The sequence below is a fragment of the Felis catus genome, chromosome F2 (genome assembly GCF_018350175.1).
Source record: "Felis catus isolate Fca126 chromosome F2, F.catus_Fca126_mat1.0, whole genome shotgun sequence".
Lineage (NCBI taxonomy): Eukaryota > Metazoa > Chordata > Mammalia > Carnivora > Felidae > Felis > Felis catus.
This window is the reverse complement of record NC_058385.1, coordinates 78,679,080-78,699,911: the sequence shown is the minus strand read 5'-3', so window position 1 is coordinate 78,699,911 and position 20,832 is coordinate 78,679,080. Positions and strand designations below refer to the sequence as shown.

The 20,832-nt window shown below is 54.7% G+C and overlaps 1 protein-coding gene across 5 annotated transcripts in view; it reads left to right on the top strand.

The window, feature by feature from the left end:
* The window catches only part of COL22A1 (collagen type XXII alpha 1 chain), a 260,776-nt gene extending 252,216 nt beyond the window's left edge, over window positions 1–8,560 (top strand). For 4 of the 5 annotated variants that reach the window (XM_023248206.2, XM_023248207.2, XM_019823180.3 and 1 more), the window contains exons 61-64: window positions 1,057–1,123; window positions 3,464–3,646; window positions 5,530–5,607; window positions 7,409–8,560. In XM_023248206.2, coding sequence (XP_023103974.2) covers window positions 1,057–1,123; window positions 3,464–3,646; window positions 5,530–5,607; window positions 7,409–7,596 — 516 coding nt within the window. In that variant the 3' untranslated portion in view covers window positions 7,597–8,560. Of the gene's footprint in view, window positions 1–1,056; window positions 1,124–3,463; window positions 4,230–5,529; window positions 5,608–7,408 lie in introns of those variants that run through there. The other variant, XM_045049522.1, reaches the window with a different exon arrangement.
* Window positions 8,561–20,832: the final 12,272 nt, after the last annotated feature.

Below are 20,832 nucleotides of genomic sequence, written 5' to 3'. Positions count from 1 at the left end.
ACAGAGAAAAAAAAGCAGAGCTACCCTGGTGTAAGTGGTTGTGGGGGGAGGTGGGTTCCTGGTCGAGGTGACCTCACCTTCCCCCCTCTGCAGCCCTGTGGTCTCCTGGAGGCCCTCCTGTCCTCAGAGCACAGGCTCAGGTGACCTCCAGTGTCCCTGCCAGCTCTGACCCTCTATGGTTCTGTCACTTCCCGGTGGTCTGGGGCAGCCAGAAGCTGGGCTCTCAGTCAAGTCCAGGAGGGGGACTGCAAGGCATGGGGGTGGCGGGGGGAAGCTTCCAAAGCCCTTGCTGAATACTCCTGGTCCTGCTGCCCTGCGTAGCAATGGAAGTCCTGGGACCGGCATATAAGATTGACCAGGAAAGAACACCGAGAATAATGAAGTGGAATCCAGGTCATGGTCCTACTGGGCACCTCCATGCCAGGTGCTGGGGCTGCAGATACGAGTGCAGGGAGACCCTCGCCCTGAGGGTGGACACTGCCCTGATCCAGCGGGCATGGTGTGAGGACTGCTCTTACAGATTCCTCTAAGAATCACATGTCACCCTGTGAGCCCAGGGTGTGCTCTGCTCCCCTGGCCCATAGACTCAGCTTCTTTGAACCCAAATCAGGCACGTGGGTAGGGCCAAGGTGAACAGAGCAAGGAAAACCAGACCCAAGAGTGGCCAGGCAGCTGGTGAGGGAAATCGAATATGAATCCATGAGGGAGGCAGCCCGCGGGCTGGTCTGGAAGTAGACGGGACTTTGGCAGGGAGATTTGGGGCCAGAACCTCTCAGGTCTGGTGCTGGGGAGATGGCTTCTGCAGAAGACGTTCCAGATAAGGAGCGGGAAGGACAGAGAGAGAGAGTGCCAGCAGAGGCCTCGGGTGACTGTATAAGATGGGAGGAGGCCGCCTGCGTGGCCAAGGGAAAGGGAGCCAGTTCTGGGAGTGATAAGCGTTGGACCAGGAAAACGTGCTACGCGTTGTCTGTGCCTCCTGGATTCCGGAGCCACCAGGGGTCTGGGTGGCAGGAGTTCACGGGGAAGGTCAGTAACCCCGCCTCCCGTCCCTTCCAGGGGGAGTCTCCCTCCATGGACACCCTGCGGCGGCTCATCCAAGAAGAGCTTGAGAAACAGCTGGAAAGTGAGTAGCTGACCACGGCTGGCCACGTAAAGGCCTCTTGAGGGTCCGGGAAACAGTCCCTCCTTCACCCTTCAGGACCTCTGCAACCCGGTTTGGAAAAGGCTCTAGGAGAGCAGCTCACACGTAGAAACCATGCAGAAACCGGAGGAACACCGTGCAGGCCCTAGACCCACAGACCCCTCTCGGAGCCTGTCTTTACCTCGCTTTAACGCTTCTCATGAGGGAAGCTCGCCATCCACAGAACCATCTGTACCACCATCGGCCATCCATCCTGTGCGTTCGGTCCCGAGGGGAGCAGGGACACACAGTGCTTTCAAGGCACTAGATTCCTTTTAATCCTACTGTAGTGGACTTACTGTGAAATCCCAGTCTTGCATGAGCCCGGCACACAGCAGGTGCTCCAGGAGGGAGCAAGGTCGGAAGCTAGTAGTAGTAATGCCAGCCTGCGGGGCCTGCCGTAGGTCAGGTGGTGTCCTAAGCACTCACAGGGTAACTCACGGAAGCCTCCCAAAGGTCAGGAAGCATGTTTGATCGTTAGGAGCGGAGATGCTGAGTAACTTACCGGAAGCGGAACATCTGGTAAACGTCTGAGCTGTGCAGGCAGCCTTTGCTGCAAAATCCCTTCTCCTAAGCACCAGCTTCTCCCACTTCCCTCTGTCCTGGAAGCTGTTAGGAGAGGAAAGTCGTTGACAACCTATGATAGGGAAGGTCAGACATCTATAACTCTTCCCAGACCCAGATGGATGAAACAGGAAGACATATTCATTCACACGCTCGTGTGTCAGAGAGTTACTTGCGCCCAGCATATGTCAGACTCTGAGTTGGGTGTGGGGACAGGGCGTTGGACGAGATGCTGCCCATCCCAGGCCACAGAGTGTCCAGGCGAGCATGGTCCCTCTCCACACGCAGGGGAGCCAAACACGATTACCTGGGGCAGATGGCAGGGGACGGGGGTTTGGGTGGGGCCGTGGGTTCCAGAAAGGAAGGCAACCCAAGGCTGGGATGGTGGGTGCCACTGGGCGGGTCACATCCTGAGGTCTCCCATGTGGGCATCTCTGAGCTCTGCTTTCTGGGTGTTAGATTTACCAGTGGCAGAACTGGCCTCTGCCCTTGGGGAGTTTCCAGCCCAAGAACAGAGACAAGACCTATTTGGGAAAAGTTCAGATGGAGCATCTCCTGGGCAGAGTCCTTTCTTCCAAACAGCCTTTTGAAGAGGAAGCATCAAGTCCACTTTAAGGATGAGGAGATCAAGGCTCAGAGAAGTTAAGCCCGTTTGCTCGGGTCTCAGACCAGACCGTACCCCACCTGCCACCTCGTGTGCTGTGGGAGGACAGTGGGCTGTGGGAAGACGGTCCCAGGGCTCTCAGAAGACCCCGATTCTGCCCTGGTTTTACCACCCAGATGCCGGGGGCTCGGGTGAGCCCCCCCCCAGCCTCTCTGGGTTCTGTCACCCACCTGCAAGAAGAAGGGCTCAGGCCTGACCATGTTTGACTCTCTCAGTGGCCACCAGATGGGCACTGTGTCCCCACTGCGGGGGAAAGCCGTTAGACCTCTGTTTTTGTTTTTGCTTTGTTTCTAACATTATTCATTTTTGAGAGACAGAGCATGAGCAGGGGAGGGGCAGAGAGAGAGGAAGACACAGAATCCAAAGCAGGCTCCGGTCTCTGAGCTCTAAGCACAGAACCTGACATGGGGCTCAAACTCACAGAGCACGAGATCATGACCTGAGCGGAAGTTGGACACTTAACCAACTGAGCTACCCAGGTGCTCCCCTCTGGGTTTTTTTTTTTTTTTAACCAATTCTGTAATCTTAACATTTTAAACATGTAAGGATCCTACATGTAGGATGTGATCCTACATCACATCCAGCCCTTCAGTTTATCGATGAGAAATTTACTCGGATAAGTCACTAAATCGCTTAAGTGGCTTTGTGTGAGCCACTTAAGTCCCACCGCCAGCCTCCATTTCCCCAGCTGACAATTATTACAACTCCACCTGCTGTGGGGACTGTCACCACTGTCAGTCCCGCCCTGTTCGGAGACACCAGCGTCCCCAGAGCACAGTCTTAATGCCTTACATCTTGTCCCCATCCTCACACCCAGCTGGTGGCGTAGGTGTTACTTCATTGCTTCCATTTTCCTGAGAAGGACGAGCAGGCTCAGAGAGGTCAGGTAGCTTGGCCGAGGCCCAGAGCCCGCGTCGGCTGCACTGCTGTGCGCTGGCTTATGTTGTTGGCCTTCTGTGCTGGTCTCCTTGGTTCTGAACTTCATGGTGAATTGCCAGCTCATGTTCTGTCCGTCACCCTCTGTCCTGAACATCTCTGTTCTCCCTCCTCTGCAGCCAAACTTGCCTACCTCCTGGCCCAGAGGCCGCCGGCACAGATGAAGTCATCTCAAGGCAGACCTGGGCCCCCGGGACCCCCTGGAAAAGATGGGCTTCCAGGAAGGGCAGGCCCCATGGGCGAGCCAGGGCGGCCCGGACAGGGGGGTCTGGAAGGGCCGTCTGGACCAATAGGTCCCAAAGGTGAGTGGGGACCCTGAGGAGCCGTGCTTCACGTGGAGGAGGGCTGGGCAGGAACTGCACTCCGGCCAAATGTGCTTAATCTATCCCCTCTCCTCCCCCTGCAGCTCGGTAACACCCTGGGTTTGGGCATCACGTAATATTTTCATACTTGACATTTTTGGAAGATTATGCTCCCGCCAGGAGGATCGAACCGGCTCCCTCCCAACTTCCTTGTTGTCTCCTTCTCCCCTGCTCTAGCTGCAGGGGGTATTGCAAAATGCCCTCTTGCCCCCTCCCAGGGTAGAGCTAACTGAGGTGAGAACTGCAGTCTCCAGGCACATGGGGCATTGGACGCCAGCTTTAGAATTGAACAAAGTGGCTTGGAGCTGGGGCTTAAAAGGCTGCTACCTCTCCTGCTCTCAGACAGAAATCTCATCTGGGCATGGGCCCTCTGGACAACAGCAGGTCTCTCCTCCAGGGGGTGGCACCTGTCCTCCTTAGTGCATGGGGGCAAGCCAGCCGGAACGCACTCTCTTTGCAGGCAGGCAGGTGGGAAAGCGAGAGGGAGAACCAAAGCCAGCCCATCACCTGATGATTCACTGCTCTCTGGGGAGGGGTGAGCACGAGGTGGGGGAGGGGTGGGCGGGGGTGAAAAAACACAGGATTTCTGTTGCCACTGGGGTATAGCAACATGGATGCCCCTAACATCCTCCTCTTTCCACCTGCCAGTTCCTTACTAATTCTCCATTCGTTCGTTCATTCATTCATTCATTCGTTCATTCCCTGTGATGTTTCTCCTACTGAAAAGTCTTTTTGTTAAATTTGTGTTCAAGTCCTATCTCTTTGGGTACATAAAACAAAATACATGAGATAAAGTCAACAAGAAAGCATAGAGCATAGAAAACATCAGACTCTGACAGAAGACAGACCAAATGTGGTAAATTACAACAATAAATAAGAACGGAATAAAGTCTCCATGAACTAGCAAAATATTTTTAGTTTGCAAAAGAAAATATGTTGCATAAAGACATTTCTGGAAACAACATAGCAAGAAAAAAATGAATGATGAAAAAAAAAAGTTGAGAGCATGTAATCAAACCTGTACAGTATTAACTCAAATATAATCTTGAGTTTCCTCCCAGGGGGAAGGGACCCTCCCTCTTCTGAACTTCTGTTGTGCTTGTAAATTGCTATGATGGTCCTTAACACATTCTGCTTCCTTTAGAATGTTCTCTGTGCCGTTTCATCTTTTACTGGATTTCAAGCTTCGTGAGGGTAGATCTGTGTTAGCAAATGCCTGTAGGGTCCAGAGTATTGGGTTTGTTTACTGTTATCACCCAGTTCCTACAGGTTCAGGTGAAACGCTGTTACAACACAAGGTAGGGCAGGCATTTTCAAGTGGATGTAGGTGGACGTGTGCCTGCATAGGAGAGGGATGCGCGCAGGGGCCCCAATGGGCGTGTATATACAGAGAGGGCGTGTGGCCGCATGGACCTGTGTGTATATACAGGAGAGGGCGTGCGGCCGCATGGACCCGTGTATATATAGGGCGTGTGGCTGTGTACATCCGGGTGCTGGTGTTTGAGTGACTCCTTATGTGTATACGAATGTACGTATATATTTGCTACAATATGCGCAAATGCGCCTACGTGTGTACGCAATTGGGCAGTTATGTGCGTGAACACATGTTTATGTGTAGCTGAGGGTGCATTCGAAAGTGAGTGTATGTGAATGAGTGGGGGGGGAGTTTGGAGTCCCAAGTGTGGAGCGCGTGAGAGCGAGGGGGGTTGGGGCGGAAGGCTGCAGCAGCCGTGGGCTGACCCCGCACCCGCTGCACGGTGCGGCTCCCTGCCTGTGCCCTCGTCACGGGTCTCCACCACCTAAGGCGCGTGTTCCTCCCACAGGTGAGCGAGGAGCCAAAGGAGACCCGGGTGCACCTGGAGTTGGCCTCCGAGGGGAGATGGGGCCGCCGGGCATCCCAGGTAGGGAGGGCGCCCGGAGCCCGGGGTGGAGGGCATGGAGGGAGACGCCCCGGCTCCCCAGGGACATCTGCAGAGAGAGGCCAGGTTCAACAGAGAGGGGACAGGAACGTGATTTGTTTTTATGAGATCTTTCTAAAAGCCCAGCTTCTTGCTGAAAAAACTGTAGTATATCCCATGAGTTTTTGAGGCTTATCGTATGAAACGACCCTGAAGAAAACGGAGTTGGGGTTACAAAAGCCCGGGCAGCACCGGGAACCGCGTGCCCCCTTAATCCTTCCCAGTGCGCGTGAACTCCTCCTGCTGCCTCACTATGAACACATGATGTTAATTTTGCTCACGGCAGCATTTTCTAAACTCGCTGGCACGTGTTGCCACCCCATTACCAATTCTCAGAATGCATTTTGGGGCCAACCGGCAGGGTGGGCAGCAGGCCGGCTTGCCGGGGGGGTCTGCCTGGACAGCTCGGCCGTCCCGCTCAGTGGCCGCGTGGGGAGATCTCTGCCGCCCGGCAGCGCCGTGGCCCGAGATGAGAGGTTATCAGTAGAAGGTGGCAGAAAGGAGACTGAATTCTTGCCGAAATCCACCTCGCCCAAGTTCCCGTTTTTATTCACATCTAGTTTACATGCTCACCCGAGGTCATTTCTGAATATGAGGCCCACAGGTAATTTTAATTTTAGTATTTAGTATTTAGGTCTTCTCGATTTTCTGAATTTCCTGCACTGGACATGTGTTGCCACTCTCATTAGAGAAGACACCTGAAAATACCTCATCAGCCTTAATTGTTGACAGCTTGCCTACTTTCCAATAGCTTTATAATATTAAGAATAGTTTTTAAATAAGGCAACTCCAAATAAAGATCAAAAGGCAGAGCAGAGACCGTTTAGAAAGGGGAAATAATTGTACCAGCGTGAGGTTGAGATAATGACTATACTGAAGTGGTCCTGGCTGAAGGCATTAATGACACTTCTGGTCTCAGACTTGGTCTAGGCAGGGCTATAGACTAAATACCTACTCCCAAGGCATTCATGAATTTTAGAGATCATGAAATGTCTAAAGATCTATTTAAGGGGAAAATCTACTTTTTGTCTCTTTTATAGGAAGACTCAGGTTTTCTAACATGATGACTTAGGAGGTAATAGGATTAGCTATAACACTCAGCAGTGAGCTTCCCAGTGGCCAAAGCAAAAAGGGAGATAGGCTGATTATTTGTGAAATTATAATGCTTCACACACAGAAGAATAGAACTTGTGCCATAGGTAATATTTCTGAGCCTAAGTTTTGGGCTGTCAGTTAGCTGCATCCTATTTATGTTTTCTTGGACCATGACTTATAGAATAGGTTAATATAGTCCAAATATGCAGCTCACATTTAACCTACAGATAAAGCCCAGAAACTGCAGGATATCTGGGACAAGTTGGATACTGGGAATTGGGGATGATGGTTAACTAGGAGGGATGACAATTGGGATTCATCTCCTAGAACCACGCAAGAGCATAGAAAGCCATGTTTCTCATCCGCCTCATGTCCCTGCCCCCCATCCACCCTTCTCTTCCTCTCCAGCAGCACCCTGATTGCTGCCCTAGTCCAAGCAAAGCCACCCCCTGTCCTGCATATTCAGGTGGCCCTGCTTTGTGGTGTCCACATGGATTACTCTACCCCAGGCGACTTCTCAGCCCATGGGGCATTTTCTCTGGGCATGTTTCTCGTCCTCGGTTCACACTGAATGGAAGCAGTGGGAGCAGGGCTCATGAGCCCCAGAAGGGTCCTGAACACCTTCTGTTTCTTTCTCTCCTTGGACCAGGTCAGCCCGGGGAACCTGGCTATGCTAAAGATGGGCTCCCCGGGGCCCCCGGCCCTCAAGGGGAGACGGGACCAGCGGGACACCCTGGCCCCCCTGGCCCGCCGGGGCCCCCTGGCCAGTGTGACCCCTCCCAGTGTGCCTACTTCGCCAGCCTCGCTGCCCGGCCAGGGAATGTGAAGGGCCCCTAGAAGATTCCGGAATGCCAGGAGGTGGCACTGAATTTCTGAAACTTGAACTCAAAGCCTGATAAGAAGCCAGAGGTCTTGAAACATTACAGTCACGTGTTTTCTTTTTTCTTTTTTTTGTCTTGCTTTTATCATTTGTTTTGTCTTATTTTCTTGAAAGACCTCAACATTATTAAAACCAAGAGATGCTGCCGGTCGGTCAGATTATTATTAATATTATTATTGTTTATTATTATTATTATTGTTATTATTATTTCATGCAATAATGCTCCACGAGTTTTCCCCTCTCCTCCGAAGCTGGGAGAACTTGATTGTGGGGCAGCGGGTTGTTTCTGGGTTCTTCCGACAGCCCCCGTCTGGAGTGGACCTGCCCATCTTGAGGAGACTCTTGGTGCTATGACACCCTGACCAGACATTTGCCAGATTTACCTCTTTCCTCACAAGGAAACTAGGAAAGTTACGGCAGTGGGCTTCCATTCTCCGCCACGCCCAGGAGAGACACGTGAAGCAGGAGGAGAAAGAGCGTGCAGACACGAAGGACGTTCTCCCCTCCCGCGGGGAAGTGCACTTGGAGAGCACAGGCTCAGTCCTTAGGGAGCAGACACGGCCACCTCAGTGCTTCAGGCTCGAGGACGCAAAATCACGGCACTTGACTTGGCAAAGGCTCCTTGGGATCCTGTGTGGGGGCCGAAGACCGGAAAGCCGATGTGAAGCCGTGGACGGGACTCCTTCCAGCTCCTCAGTGTTGGTTCCACTCACTTGAATTGTAAAGTAAGGGGGTCCGGTGGCCACTGCCGTGATTTCCGGACGGTGGGCTGGCCGGGGGTGGGACATCTGTGCCTCCAGGGTTCTGCCTCGGAAATAAAGCGCATTAGGTGTGTGTGTGTGTGTGTGTGTGTGTGTGTGTGTGTGTGTGTGTATACCTGACAGGTGCTCAATAAATCTGAGTTTCCTCTTCGGCCCTGCATGACAATTCTGTTCTTATCTCCGGTGTCCGCCTGCCTGTGAACCAAACCCCTTAAGGCCTGAGATGAATCATTGTGTTCTGGGGGGCGGCAGGGGGACTGGGGCCAGGCCACCTGCCGATGCACAAGAGGGTGGGTGGGGGTGCGTGAGCCAGCTCCGGGGCGATGCACCGTCATACCCCCCATCGGGGCAGCTCTGTTTTGTCCATTTTGGCGGAAGCCTTTTCCATGTGCCCATCCTTGCAGGGTCACAGTGAGGAGGGGACACAGCCAGGGGGAAGGCTGGTTTCGGCAAAACTCGGGACATCATCCTGCCCTTCCAGGGGCCAGCTGATTCACCGTGGTCTGAGAATTACTCGTCCAGCACAAGTTCATGTCTTAACTGATTGGTTAATTGATCCATCCATTCATCCATTCGATCACCCAGGCAGTCACCACTCGCAGACTAACTTATGCTTGTCAAGCACTTCCTTTTTATCACCTCTGTGCCACATGCTTCCGATTTGGGAACCCGAGGAGTTGGAAGGTTCCATGCATGAAGAAGTATACTGCAGTGATTTTAAAATAAGGTCCGCAGCTGCCCTTGTCCAGTTGGTTGGTGCTGGTTCTGGGGGTGGATGGGGATCGGGGTCCAAGGGCAGCCGGGTGCAGTGCCTGTCCCTGCACACAGACACCCCCTACCTGAGCCATTTTCACGTTCGCCTGCTCAGTTCATCCTGACAGCCATGTAAGTAAGACACAAGGGCCGGAGGGGACAATGTCAGCAACCTTAGACATCCTCTCATCCAGCGACTTAAACGTTTTTGACCACGATCCACAGCAAGAAGTACAGTTTCTTTGTGACTCAGAGAGTGCGTTTGTAAATACAGAACAGGAAACATTGGGTGATTTGACATTTATCCTGACCACACACGATGCCCCGTAACATTTACTCTTCTATTTTATTTTTTTTAATGGTCATCATAGTCCACTAACTAGATGTCATGACTCACCAATGGGCTGTGACCTACAGTTTGAAAAATGATGCTCTCGTTTAGAGGGAGACTGAGGCATGGAGAGGACCTGTGGCAGGCCCCAGAGCCTCGGTTGAATGCGATTATCTGAAGCCCTGCACATTTTCTCTCTGCACATTTCATTTTGCTCCTGTATTTCACGCCTTTCATCCATGCCTGAGAATGGAACTAGAAGAAGGGTTTTTTCTCCCACGGGAGAATGACCTTGGTTAAGACCAAAGGCTGCTCTGATCATTGGGGTTCTAGGACACTCGAGGGGGATGGCGAGAAGGGCCTGAGCTTTCCTCTTCCGGGGATCTCTAGGACATTCAGCTCCCCAGTGTGGCTTGGGAGAGGCCGTGCCTACAGGTAGCGAGTGGGATGCATTGTCTGTACTGAGCCTTTTCCAGGCTCGGGGTCTGATGCATTTCTGGAAACACATGAAAGCATTAGCACAATTGAGGATTTGCATGGTTTCCATTTTAGAGTACATTAATATGGAAGATGATGGAAGTGTGTGCGTTGGGGGGTGGGCTTGGAAGGTGGGCTTGCTTAGAAGGCAGCACTCTTAGGGGGCGCCCGGGTGGCTCAGTCGGTTGAGCATGTGACTCTTGATTTCGGCTCAGGTCATGATGTCTGTTTTCTTGGGTTTGAACTTCGCATAGGGCTCTGCACTGACTGTGCGGATCCTGCTTGGGATTCTCTCTCTCTGCCCCTCTCCTTGTGTGCGTGTGCACACTCTCAAAATAAATACACTTAAAAAAGAAAAAGAAGAAGAAGCCAGGACTCTTTGGTTTCTTAGAGAACTTCCATCAGCCTTGCCAGGACCACTGCTCCGGAGAGCCACATCCAGGACCACTGTGTCATCTGAATGGGCTCTGGGGCGGGGGAGGGGGAGGAGGGGATGTTTGATAGATGACGCTCATGGTGCCTGGACTGAGAACTGCAGAAAGCTGGAGTTATGGGGTAAAGAAATGCCACAGTGGTGTTTTAAAGCCACACTCCTCCGTGGGCCCCAGGGGTTCTCGAGGGGCCTTGTGAGCAGCTGGGAGGAGAGAGGGACCAGATGGGGCTTCTGGTCTCATCTTTCCCCAACCAGGAAAGTTCTTGTTGCCTCTCTTTGGGCTTTAAGAAACAGGTGGTTTTCGTGTCCACGCCGCTTTGCGTGTCCCTGACCTGTGCGGTCCTCGTGGCCGGGCCAGGGTCCCACCTCAGGAGTCATCACGGTGCTCCCCACTCTTTGGGTTCGTGGCTCTCCCAGTGCCCCAGAGGCCTTTCTGCCCAGAGATGCAGGGCGGCCAGTTCCTGCTCAGGGCGACCCTCTGTCACGAGGGGTGGGAACCCCAGGAGGAAGGCCTCTGCCTCCCTCACTCTGAAGGGATCGTTCAACGATCATGGTGTGATTCTCAGACCGTCCCCGGGACAACAGGACCCTAGCAGCCCCCAGCTACTGTCCCCATCAGTGATCTTCTCAACAACCCATTCTGGCGGCTGTCCCTGCCTCCCTGCCTGTGTCTCAAACTACCCTTGTGTCCTTGGGTCAGGCTCTGCTTTCAAGAAAACCCCACTAAGGCAGGTGCATCTGAAAGGGAGAGGCCTGGCCCGACAGCAAACGTACAGCAGGCAGGCGAGGATTACACAGAGCCTGGGAGCTCGTTCTGGGGCAGCTCGGTCGGCCATTTCCTGTCACCTGGGAGAGCCCCAGGACCACAGCGCAGGGACGCCCCCACCTGCCATCACCATGTCAGGCTTAGTTTCGGTGGAAACTGCTTGCCCAGCACGCAGGGTACGGTGTCCTGACCCGGGGCTGGTGTCAGCAACCTGGCACCCTGACCACCTCGCATAGCCTTTGACGTGGGCCCCTGGTGAGACCCTGCCCAGGGCATCATCGCCCCGGAGACTCCAATGAAACACGGGGGTCCTGGCCTACACAGAGCAGCTCTGCGCCCAGCCCCTCCCCCCAGGTACACGTTATTTTCTTTGCTTCTGAGGTCGCCACTTGCTTTCAATTTGGTATGTCTGTTTTTCTTCTCTTCTCTGTGGCCTCCTGGAAATTTTTCAGCGCGTGGCCGCCAACGGTTCTATCCTTTCCTTCCCACACCTCTTCTGGAGTGGTGACATCTGTATTTTGGCTGTAACACTTCCTGAGATGTGAAATCCGGAAGCCACAGTAGGGAGGGAACACCCCTCACCACGGTCACCACGCAGGGCTCAGGCGTTCCCCAGCCTCCCACAGGAGGGGCGAAGGTCGGGTTCGGGATCTCCAGGGTACCTGTGCATGTTACGCCCACCTCTGTGACCCTTGCATGCTGTGGGCACCGCCCAGGAAGAGCACGGCGTGTTCAGTGAGGCAGGACAGGACGCTGTCACGGGCCATGCACATGACTGGGGCTTTTCTCCCGGTGATGTGGCCCTGAGAGGTCATTGGTATCCGTTTCCCCAATGTGTGGATGAAGTCCCAGCGTGGGAGGGAGGGACGGGGGCCAGAGCTGCCTCAGGACTCTGAGCTGGTCAAGTAGAAACCCTCGGGTAGTAGGAAGGTGGGGTGGAAATTTCTAGATCACACAAGTATCAGCAGATTCTGGGGAACCTCCAACAGACCTTTGTTCCAACACCTGTTACGCACCAGCCCTGGGGTAGTCCCTGTCCCCAAGGAGTTGTCATCTGGTGACAGGGCGGGCACCATGTCAGGGGGAGGCACAGGACACACTGGGCCATAGTCACCAGGTGGGATTTGCCTGGGGCCGGCGAGGTGTGGGGAGGGCACCGTTCACCCAAAAGGTAGAATTTAAGCTTGTCTAGGGCACTTTGAAATGCAGAGGGGAACGATTCCCACCACAAGGGACATTGCAACAAGGTCCAGGAATGTCTGTAGGGAGTCACTGCCAGTCAGAGCCAGAAGGCAGCCTGGTGGTCACGGGCCCAGGGCTTTCCCACTGACGGTCCAGGGCGAGCTGTTCACTGGTCCATCAAACCCAGGGCATCACATTTAGAGGGTGATCCTTTGGGGTGCCTGGGTGGCTCAGTCGGTTAAGCATCCAACTCTTGGTTTTGGCTCAGGTCAGTATCTCATGGTCATGGGATCGAGCCCCACGTCGGGCTCTGTGCTAAGCATGGAACCTCTTTAGGATTCCCTCTCTCCCTCTCTCTGTCTCTCTCCCCTGCCCTTTGTCCCTCCCTGTCCCCGATCTCTGTCAAAATAAATAAATACTTAAAAAATAGTTTAAAGGGGGCTCCTGTGTTCCCAGACTGGGGTCTGGCTAACTTTCACGGTTTAAATGTCTTATCCTGTGAAAGAGTGTGTGGGGTGGGTGATAATATTCGTTTGTTTGTTTTTTAGATACTTACTTGCCAAAATTAATACCGTGGTCTCATATTTTCACATCAGTTCCCAAGATGATGTTTTAAACTCTCAGTTCATAATTCCCACATCTCAGAACGCCTGGTGTAGTCCAAACCCTTATTTTTTTAAAACAAATGGGGGAAAATGAGGCTAAGAGAGAGAGTGATTTTCCCAGTATTTGGGTGCAGAGGCTCATTTCACATCTTCAGTGAAACGCTCACAGGCCACGTGATCAAATTTTACAGGAAAACTTTGCTATTGACACTATAAATGTTCAGATTGGCTCCAGAATCACTGAGTCAGGGTCTCTGGGGGATGAGTAATGTGATTTGCAAGGAGATGCTTGGTCCCGTGGGGTCTACCTACCTCCAAACCCTTCCCTGGTGCCTTCCTGGGTGCCTTATGCTGCCCACTTTTTAGAGTAATGATTGTTTTCAACTCAAGCTTAGGGCATCAGGCTTTAGGAACACCCAGGGCTTGGCCAGACTCCAACACGCCAAAGATTTTCAGAGCTGCAAAGGCGAGGGTTTCATCCCTACCTTCTGAGAACACTGCCATGTTTTTGGAAGGGACACACAACGCACATGAATGGCCCAGGGAATTGGGTTCAAAGCTGCTGTCTCCAGTGTTTTCCAGCCAGCCCTCACTCTCCACCTGCTAACTGACAGCCACAGCGTCCCTGAAGTGTCCTGTCCTTCCCTTGGTCACCCTGGGGAAGGAGCTGAGAGAGGGCACTCTGTGCCCCGGGAGGAGAAGGCCCGGAGTCTGACACAGGTGCTCAGCGGACACATAGCAGGTGCTCGGTGAGTGATGGCTGAGGCCGGCCTGGGGCTTCCCAAAGATCCCCGAGTGTGTTTGAGATCCCGGGGCTTCTCCTGTGCGGGACTGGTCGTAAAAGCTCACTCCTCTTCCCGAGGGGGCAGAAGAGGAGTGGAAGCCTGCCGTGTTGGCCGGGCTCAGGAATCGCTTCGTTGTCCTTCTTGTGGAGGCTGGCGCCTCTGTGATCTGCGGCCCTCAGGCTCTGGCTTCTGCGAGCCAGGGTTTGCAAGAACTCCCCCTGACTGAGTCCAGGGACTGTTCCTTTGCCTCACTCGGTCCTTCGGGGGCCGTGCCGGTGAGGAGGCCCACGTGGGGCCTTATGCGCCCCAGCTGTGCGAACCCGGGGCTTCCACGGGTCAACCCGACGACTTCAGTGTGGGCGTCCTCACCTACGGCGTCCTTCCCAGGACTGGTGTGATTTTCCGTTCTTCTTCCAGCCTTATTGAGATATACTTGACATAGAACGTTGTGGACTTCCAGATGCACGCAATGATTACCACCGTGACGCTAGGTGACACATAAAAGCAGGGCAAGCTGATCTACCTGTGACATCACCCCGTCGGTCACTCTTTAAGAACAGTGGAGTCAACTTGGCTCATGCATTTAAATCCCTCTAGAGAAACCTTTCTTTTCAGGCCATGTGGTTGCTTTACTTGTTTTCTGAAACCTTCTCATTTAGTCTTCAAAAACACTTCTGTGAGGGGCCGGATGGTGGGTCTTTAACCCCTAAGCAGTTAGGAACCTTCTCCCTCTCCCTCTCCCTCTCCCTCTCCCTCTCCCTCTCCCTCTCCCTCTCCCTCTCCCTCTCCCTCCCTCTCTCTCTCTCTCTCTTTCTCTCTCTCTGTCTCTCACACACACACACACACACACACATAGACACACACACACACACACACACACACACACACACACACCAGCTTGACTCTCCCGCCGCCAGGAGGATCATGCTGGGGGGGTGCATGGAGCCCCCGAACTGCAGCCCCAGCCTGGGTGGCCTTTGCCAGCTTCCTGCCCGTGCTTTCTTAGGAGCAAGCACCTTCTCTGGACTGGATCTGAGGGCCGGATGCCACGACCTAACTCCAAATGTGCATTTCACCAGCGTTCTCCTTGGGAAAGAAGGTATCATTAGTTACATTCTTAAAAGGAAGGGAGTTTCTGGCTCGTTTGGACACCGTCATGGAGGTGCTATCATTTTGGTTTTCCTCCTTTCTTTTCCTTGCTGGCTTCAGGTTCCTCCTATGATGCCGTTCTGTGCTGTCAGGGAGGTGATTGTGCCCTGTGGCCATAGACACTAAGTTATTAAAACCATTTAAAACCATGGAACTGGCTCACTTGTGAAGGGAGAGAACACGGGGGCCAGGGACCAACACAGCCCATTTTCCAGATCAACTTTCCGGCTGTCTCCACCTCTTCTGACCCTGAGGGTCAGGAAACAGGGAGTAAAAAATGAGGCCCTGACCTGGATCCAAGGAGGCCTCACACCCACAATGTGACCTCTGACTGCATAATTAACCGTGATCCTTTGTGTGCGACAGACAAGCTGAGGCTCTGGAGACATTTGTGAAGTTGTCTGGGCCAGTCTCGCCGGGGTTCCCTTCCGGAAGGTTCCCTGTAGTCCGACGAGAATAGAGAACTTGGCGGAGTTAAAGGGCTGGTGGCACTCAGAGCAGGTCTATTCCCCAGTGGTCGGAGTGGGTACAACGGTGGAGACAGGGCTGGAAGACAAGTGTCTTCCCAGATGGACGCTGGCTCCTAGAAGCTTGGCAGACTTGGTGCCAGGCGCAGGGGACAGTGAGGTGATCAGGACACCCGCCCATTCTGGAGGAGGCCCCAGTCTAGACAGACCTGCATACAATTCATTCCAAGACCCAAATCCTGGGCAACACGCGAGGAGACAGACAGACGTGCAACAGAGCCGTACAATTTAATTTCATTAGTACTAGGAAAGACAAGATCTAGAGATGTTATGGAAGGCTCTAGAGTAAATTTTTTTTAAACCATCTTCCAGTGTTCATGCCCACTGAGCATCTGAAGCCTCGACCAGTTTATCATCCTGGGGCCAGGTGTCTTTAGCCTCATTTTTATAGAAGTGATACAGTCTAGGGGCGCCTGGGTGGCGCAGTCGGTTAAGCGTCCGACTTCAGCCAGGTCACGATCTCGCGGTCCATGAGTTCAAGCCCCGCGTCAGGCTCTGGGCCAATGGCTCAGAGCCTGGAGCCTGTTTCCGATTCTGTGTCTCCCTCTCTCCTCCCTCTCTCTCTGCCCCTCCCCTGTTCATGCTCTGTCTCTCTCTGTCCCAAAAATAAATAAAAAAACGTTGAAAAAAAATTAATAAAAAAAAAGAAGTGACACAGTCTAGGTCACACAGCAGCGAGCAGGCAAGGCCTGGCACCAACGGGGACTCTGCGGTGGCCGGCTTCTCCTCCCCAGACTCGGGACCAGACTCAGGAGGGGCTGGAGGAGACCTGGCTACATTTTCACTCATTCGCTCAGCAGATCGAACCCTTGTTTCCCGCGAGAAGCCACGCCGGAGATTCGGTGGTTCCATCGTCCAGTCGTGTTCTCTGGAAACCAGAATGGTCTCATTTCAAGGGAAGCGTGTTGAGCTGAACCATTTCAGGACGTGCGCGAGCACTCCCTCCTCCGCACGGATTCCTCTGGGCTGTTGGGGAGCCGCGGACGGACTCAGGATGCGCAGCGCACTCGTCCCCAGCGAGGGCGCAGGGCGGCTGCCCCAAGAACGCCGATCCCGACCTGGACACTGACACGTGGAGAACCAGTGATATTTCACCCGGAGCAGAGAGGGCAGGGGGCTGTCGCCATGGCAGAGCCACAGGCGGTGAGCCCCATGCTGAAGGGTTGGCCCCCTCTGCCTGGACCCCGCCGGCCTGCGGGAGCAGCTCCGAGCTGGAGGCCAGAAGCCCCTGCACCTGCGGGGTCTGCCCTTGGCCAACAGCAGCTTCCCTGACCTGCCTGCATCCAGGTGCCAGCCGTGGGCCCTCCTGCTCACTCGGCCACCAGACTGTGGGCTCCCGGGGCCCTCAGGAACCTGCAGGGGCAGGGAGCCTCCTCCTGTCTCCATCACGCTGCAGACCTGGCCGGGGAGCTCTGGGCCCCAGGGAACCGGCCTCAGGCCTCTGCGGCCCGACGCATTCTAGACTGGGGTTTGGGCACCTCCCCAAGCGTGTCTGCTGCCCAGGGCCCATCCCTGTGCTCGGTCACCTCCTCTCTTCGGGGCTCAGCTGGCCAGGAGGCCTGGGGTTCGCTGGCAGCCTGCTCTGAGGGAGGCTAAGCCCTGGGGTGGCGGCACCTTGGCTCTGGCGGAGACCGGGCAACCTTCCCGCCGGGAGAACAGGTGAAACTGGCTCTCAGTCTCCTTGTGTGGGAGCCTCCCTGTCCTTCATCTCCTCCACAACCTCAACCAAAGGAGGTGTCATTTCATCAGGGAACTTAGAGGCGCAGGGAGAGGTGGCGGCCTTTCCAGGGCCCTTTCCAGATGCCTCCTGCATCGCTCCGCACAGCCAGCCTGGTGCCTCCTCTCCTGTGCGCCGCTCCTCTGGTCCCCTTCCTCCTCCTCCCCTCCAGGCCTCTGCTCTCTGCTGGCTCTCTCCCTCCCTCCCTTCCCGTCACCCACCTCTGTCTCAGGCTCCGCCTCTCCATTTCTCCATTTCTCTCCAGCAAGGAGCCAGGTTTGCCACTCCCCCCACCCCTCCCCTCCCCTCCCTAAACTGGACTGCTCTCCACCCCCCACCCCAGTCTCCCTCCAGCTTCCTCTCTGGTTTGCTCTCCCTCATCTCTTTCCCTGCATGTCTCTCCCTCTGTGTGTCTCTCCCTCTCTGTCTCTGTCCCCCATCTCCCCCAGTTCCCCGTCTCTCTCCCCCTGCTGCCTCTCTTCTTTATCTCCCTGTGTCCATCCAGTTCCCCTCTCTCTAACAAATCCACCCCTCGCTCCAACTCATCTGTCTCCCTCCACTTTTCTCTTTCCCTTTATACATAGTCAGCCATGTGTTGTCCACATGACTTCCTGCCCCTCCCCGTGGCTCTCTCCCCCACCTCCTCCTGACTCTGACTCTCTCCCCTCCTTCTCAGCACCCACCCCTCCCTCACCCCTGCTCTCACTCCAAGCCCCCTCCAGGTCTGCCTGTCTCTTAAGAGCCCCCTCTCTGGCTGCCCAGCCCTGCAGACTTGGAGCCCAAACAGAGCCAGCCTCCATTCTCTATTCTCTGGGCCAAGGGGGCAGAGGCCCAGGGACCGGTTCAGCAGGTGGGAGGAACCTCCCTGCCCAGAGCAGAGGTTCTCGGAGAGAAGCTCTGAGGTCCAGGCCCTCGTGCTGCCTGCCCTGACAGGGCGTCCGTTCCGTGCACAAGGACAGAGGTCTGCAATGTATCCCTCACCAGCCCGGGGCTGCACAATGGGCTTTCTCTCAGTCCGAGCCCATTCTGTTGCAGAGTTAAGGGTTTCTCTGCCCTCTAGTAACAAGCAGGGCTCTTTGCTTTGTTTGATGGAGTGCGTGCTTGTCAAGGGCTTTTCTCTGTTTAGAATCCATTTGTTAGAGCCTCCGCTCATAAAGCTCATAAAGCACGGTCATTAACAGCCACATTCTCTGTGTCTGGAATTTCAATGGAGTCGATGATGTTCACACACGCACACTTCGGGGCTGCGGGTTGGAGATGGGCTTCCTCCCCACCTCGGGTTCGTCACAGCCCCCCCCCCCCCGTTCTCTCTGGTGCCTGGTGGGGGTGGGAAGGCAAGTCCCTCTGAGCTCTGGCTCGCAGCATGCCCCAGGCTCCATGCCCCCAGTTTTCGGAGCATGCCCTCTCCCAGCTTTGGCAGCTGCAGGGTGGTGACTGGCACTCCCAGCTCCTCCTTCCAGACACTTCCACATATGTAGCCATCTGGTCTCCTCTGTGTGGTGTGGCAGCTGCCTCTCCAGCCCCAACTCCGAGCATTACAGGCTTCAGGTCCTTTCCCACTTGGCCTCACCCGGGACCTTTGGGTCCCCCAGTGCCCTGCTGTTCCCAGCCAAGCGTGCCCCCTCTGCCAGGAAGCCCTCACCGTCTTCCACGCCATCTTCGGCCCCTCCCGGCAGTTCCCCAACCTGTCCTCAGGGTCCACTCGAGCTTCCTTGGTGCCTGGAGCCTTTGCTGGCATTCCAGCGGGGGCATCGGGCCCTCACGTGGCCATGGGAGATGCCTACAGCCCAGCCCCCCCAGCAGAGGCCGGTGCACCTGCAGTGAGGTTTGGATGCCTGGCTTAGATGCAGGTGAGTTCCAGCCCCCACTTTGCTGCCTCCCACCACGCCGCTCTGGCAACCCCTTCTCTCTCCAACGGGGAACAAAAGTAGTGCCTTCTTTATAACGCTGGAGGGAATTTCAATATGGTATTCTACGAAAAGTGCTTACAGTGACATCTGGCATAGAGCAGTATGTAAAAAAACACCAGCTGAGATCGCCACCACCATCATTAGCATTATTAACATTATGCAGGGAGTTTTTCTGTATCTTCTTGCCCTTCCTGCTCCTTGAGCCTCCGGGGACCAGGTAGCTGTCAACAGACAACAGGAGGCCGGAAGGAGCTGGCCACCCACCTTCTCCTGCCCGATCGTGTCACAGGGATCCGGGTCCTCAGGCCACAGTGGATGCTCCCGTTCTTCCACCAGGATCCCAAGGACTTTCCCTCCCTCCTCCCAGTGATGAGGCCGAACCGAGTGGTGGCGGGTGGGTAACCCCCTCAGGAGCCTGGCGAGGGGAGCTGATAGAGGACTGAGCTGGTGGAAGCTACGGATTGTGCAGGTTGTGTGCTGGGGCAGGAAGAAGAGAGTCGGAGAAGCGACCTCCACCAGCCAAGGGCATGGCCGCAAATCTCCTCCAGGTCAAGGAAGCCTCGAGTCAACCCCAGGCTCAGCTGAAATACACCAGGGAAGTCACCGGACACCCCTTTTCCACAGGGAGGTCCCTGGGAGTTGCTGGTGTCGTTTATCACGAAGACTGGTGATGCATCCTTCCTTGACTTCCCATAAGGTGTATTTCTCATCTGTCTATAGGCTGAAAATGGCTTCCACGCCTCCGGCTCTAAGCCAAGAACCACCGGGTTCTTTCCAGTTTTCTCTCTCCTGTCCGACACGGAGGACTGGGCCCCATTATCCCTAATATATGTATCCATGTGCTCAGGCCCCGTACGGCCTCGATCCCACTGTCAATGGGCACCTGCCAGATGAAGACGCTCCACCCCCACAGCCCCACGGAGGTCCCCCTCGCCCACCATGGCTTTAGCATCCGAGCTGGCTGTCCTCTCCCTCACCCCTACATGGGCTCCCTCCTCGCCCCCTGGGGCTCTGGCACCCACACTGGATGTGCCTCTTTACCCTGCTTGGCATCTGTGCCTGTTTACAAGACCAGTGGAATGCGTGTTCCTCAAGAATCAAGACAGACCCAACACGAAGCACCATCCACGAGCAGAGTCAGACAGTGGACTTTTTTCTGCAAACCGAGCAGCTGCCTGACCACCCAGATGTGAGCGGAGACCGGCTCTGAGAAGTCAGGTGAGCACCTGCTTCTGCTCTGTGTCCCCGGAGCCGTGCCCTCCCCTCAGGGGCCCTTCCTAGAATCCACTCCGCCCTCTGAGCGTGGCATCCAGGCGTCAAGTCCTCGGGCTGTACCTTCGTCTGCCTGTTCTATGCCCTGTAACTGACCAGAGAGCGATTGTTAATAAGACACCATTTTAGGCACGAGACAGTCAATAGTTAAAGGATAATTATTCCTGCTTTAAGAGACTTGTATTCTAGTGGACATACAGAGAGACAGGAGATACAGAGATACTTGAAGACACAGACGCACACATATAACACAAAGGTACTGAAAGGGACTATAGGGGCACCCGGGAGGCTCAGTCAGCTAAGCGCCTAACGTTGGCTCACGTCACGATCTCACGGTTTGTGAGTCGAAGCCCCCATGTCGGGCTCTGTGCTGGCCGCTCGGAGGCTGGAGCCTGAATCAGGTTCTGTCTCTCTCTCTCTCTTCCCCTCCCCCACCTGCACTCTGTCTCTCACTCTCTCAAAAATAAATAAACATCAAAAAAATTTCTTTTAAAGAAAAGACCTGTAGGGGCCCCCCCGGGCGGC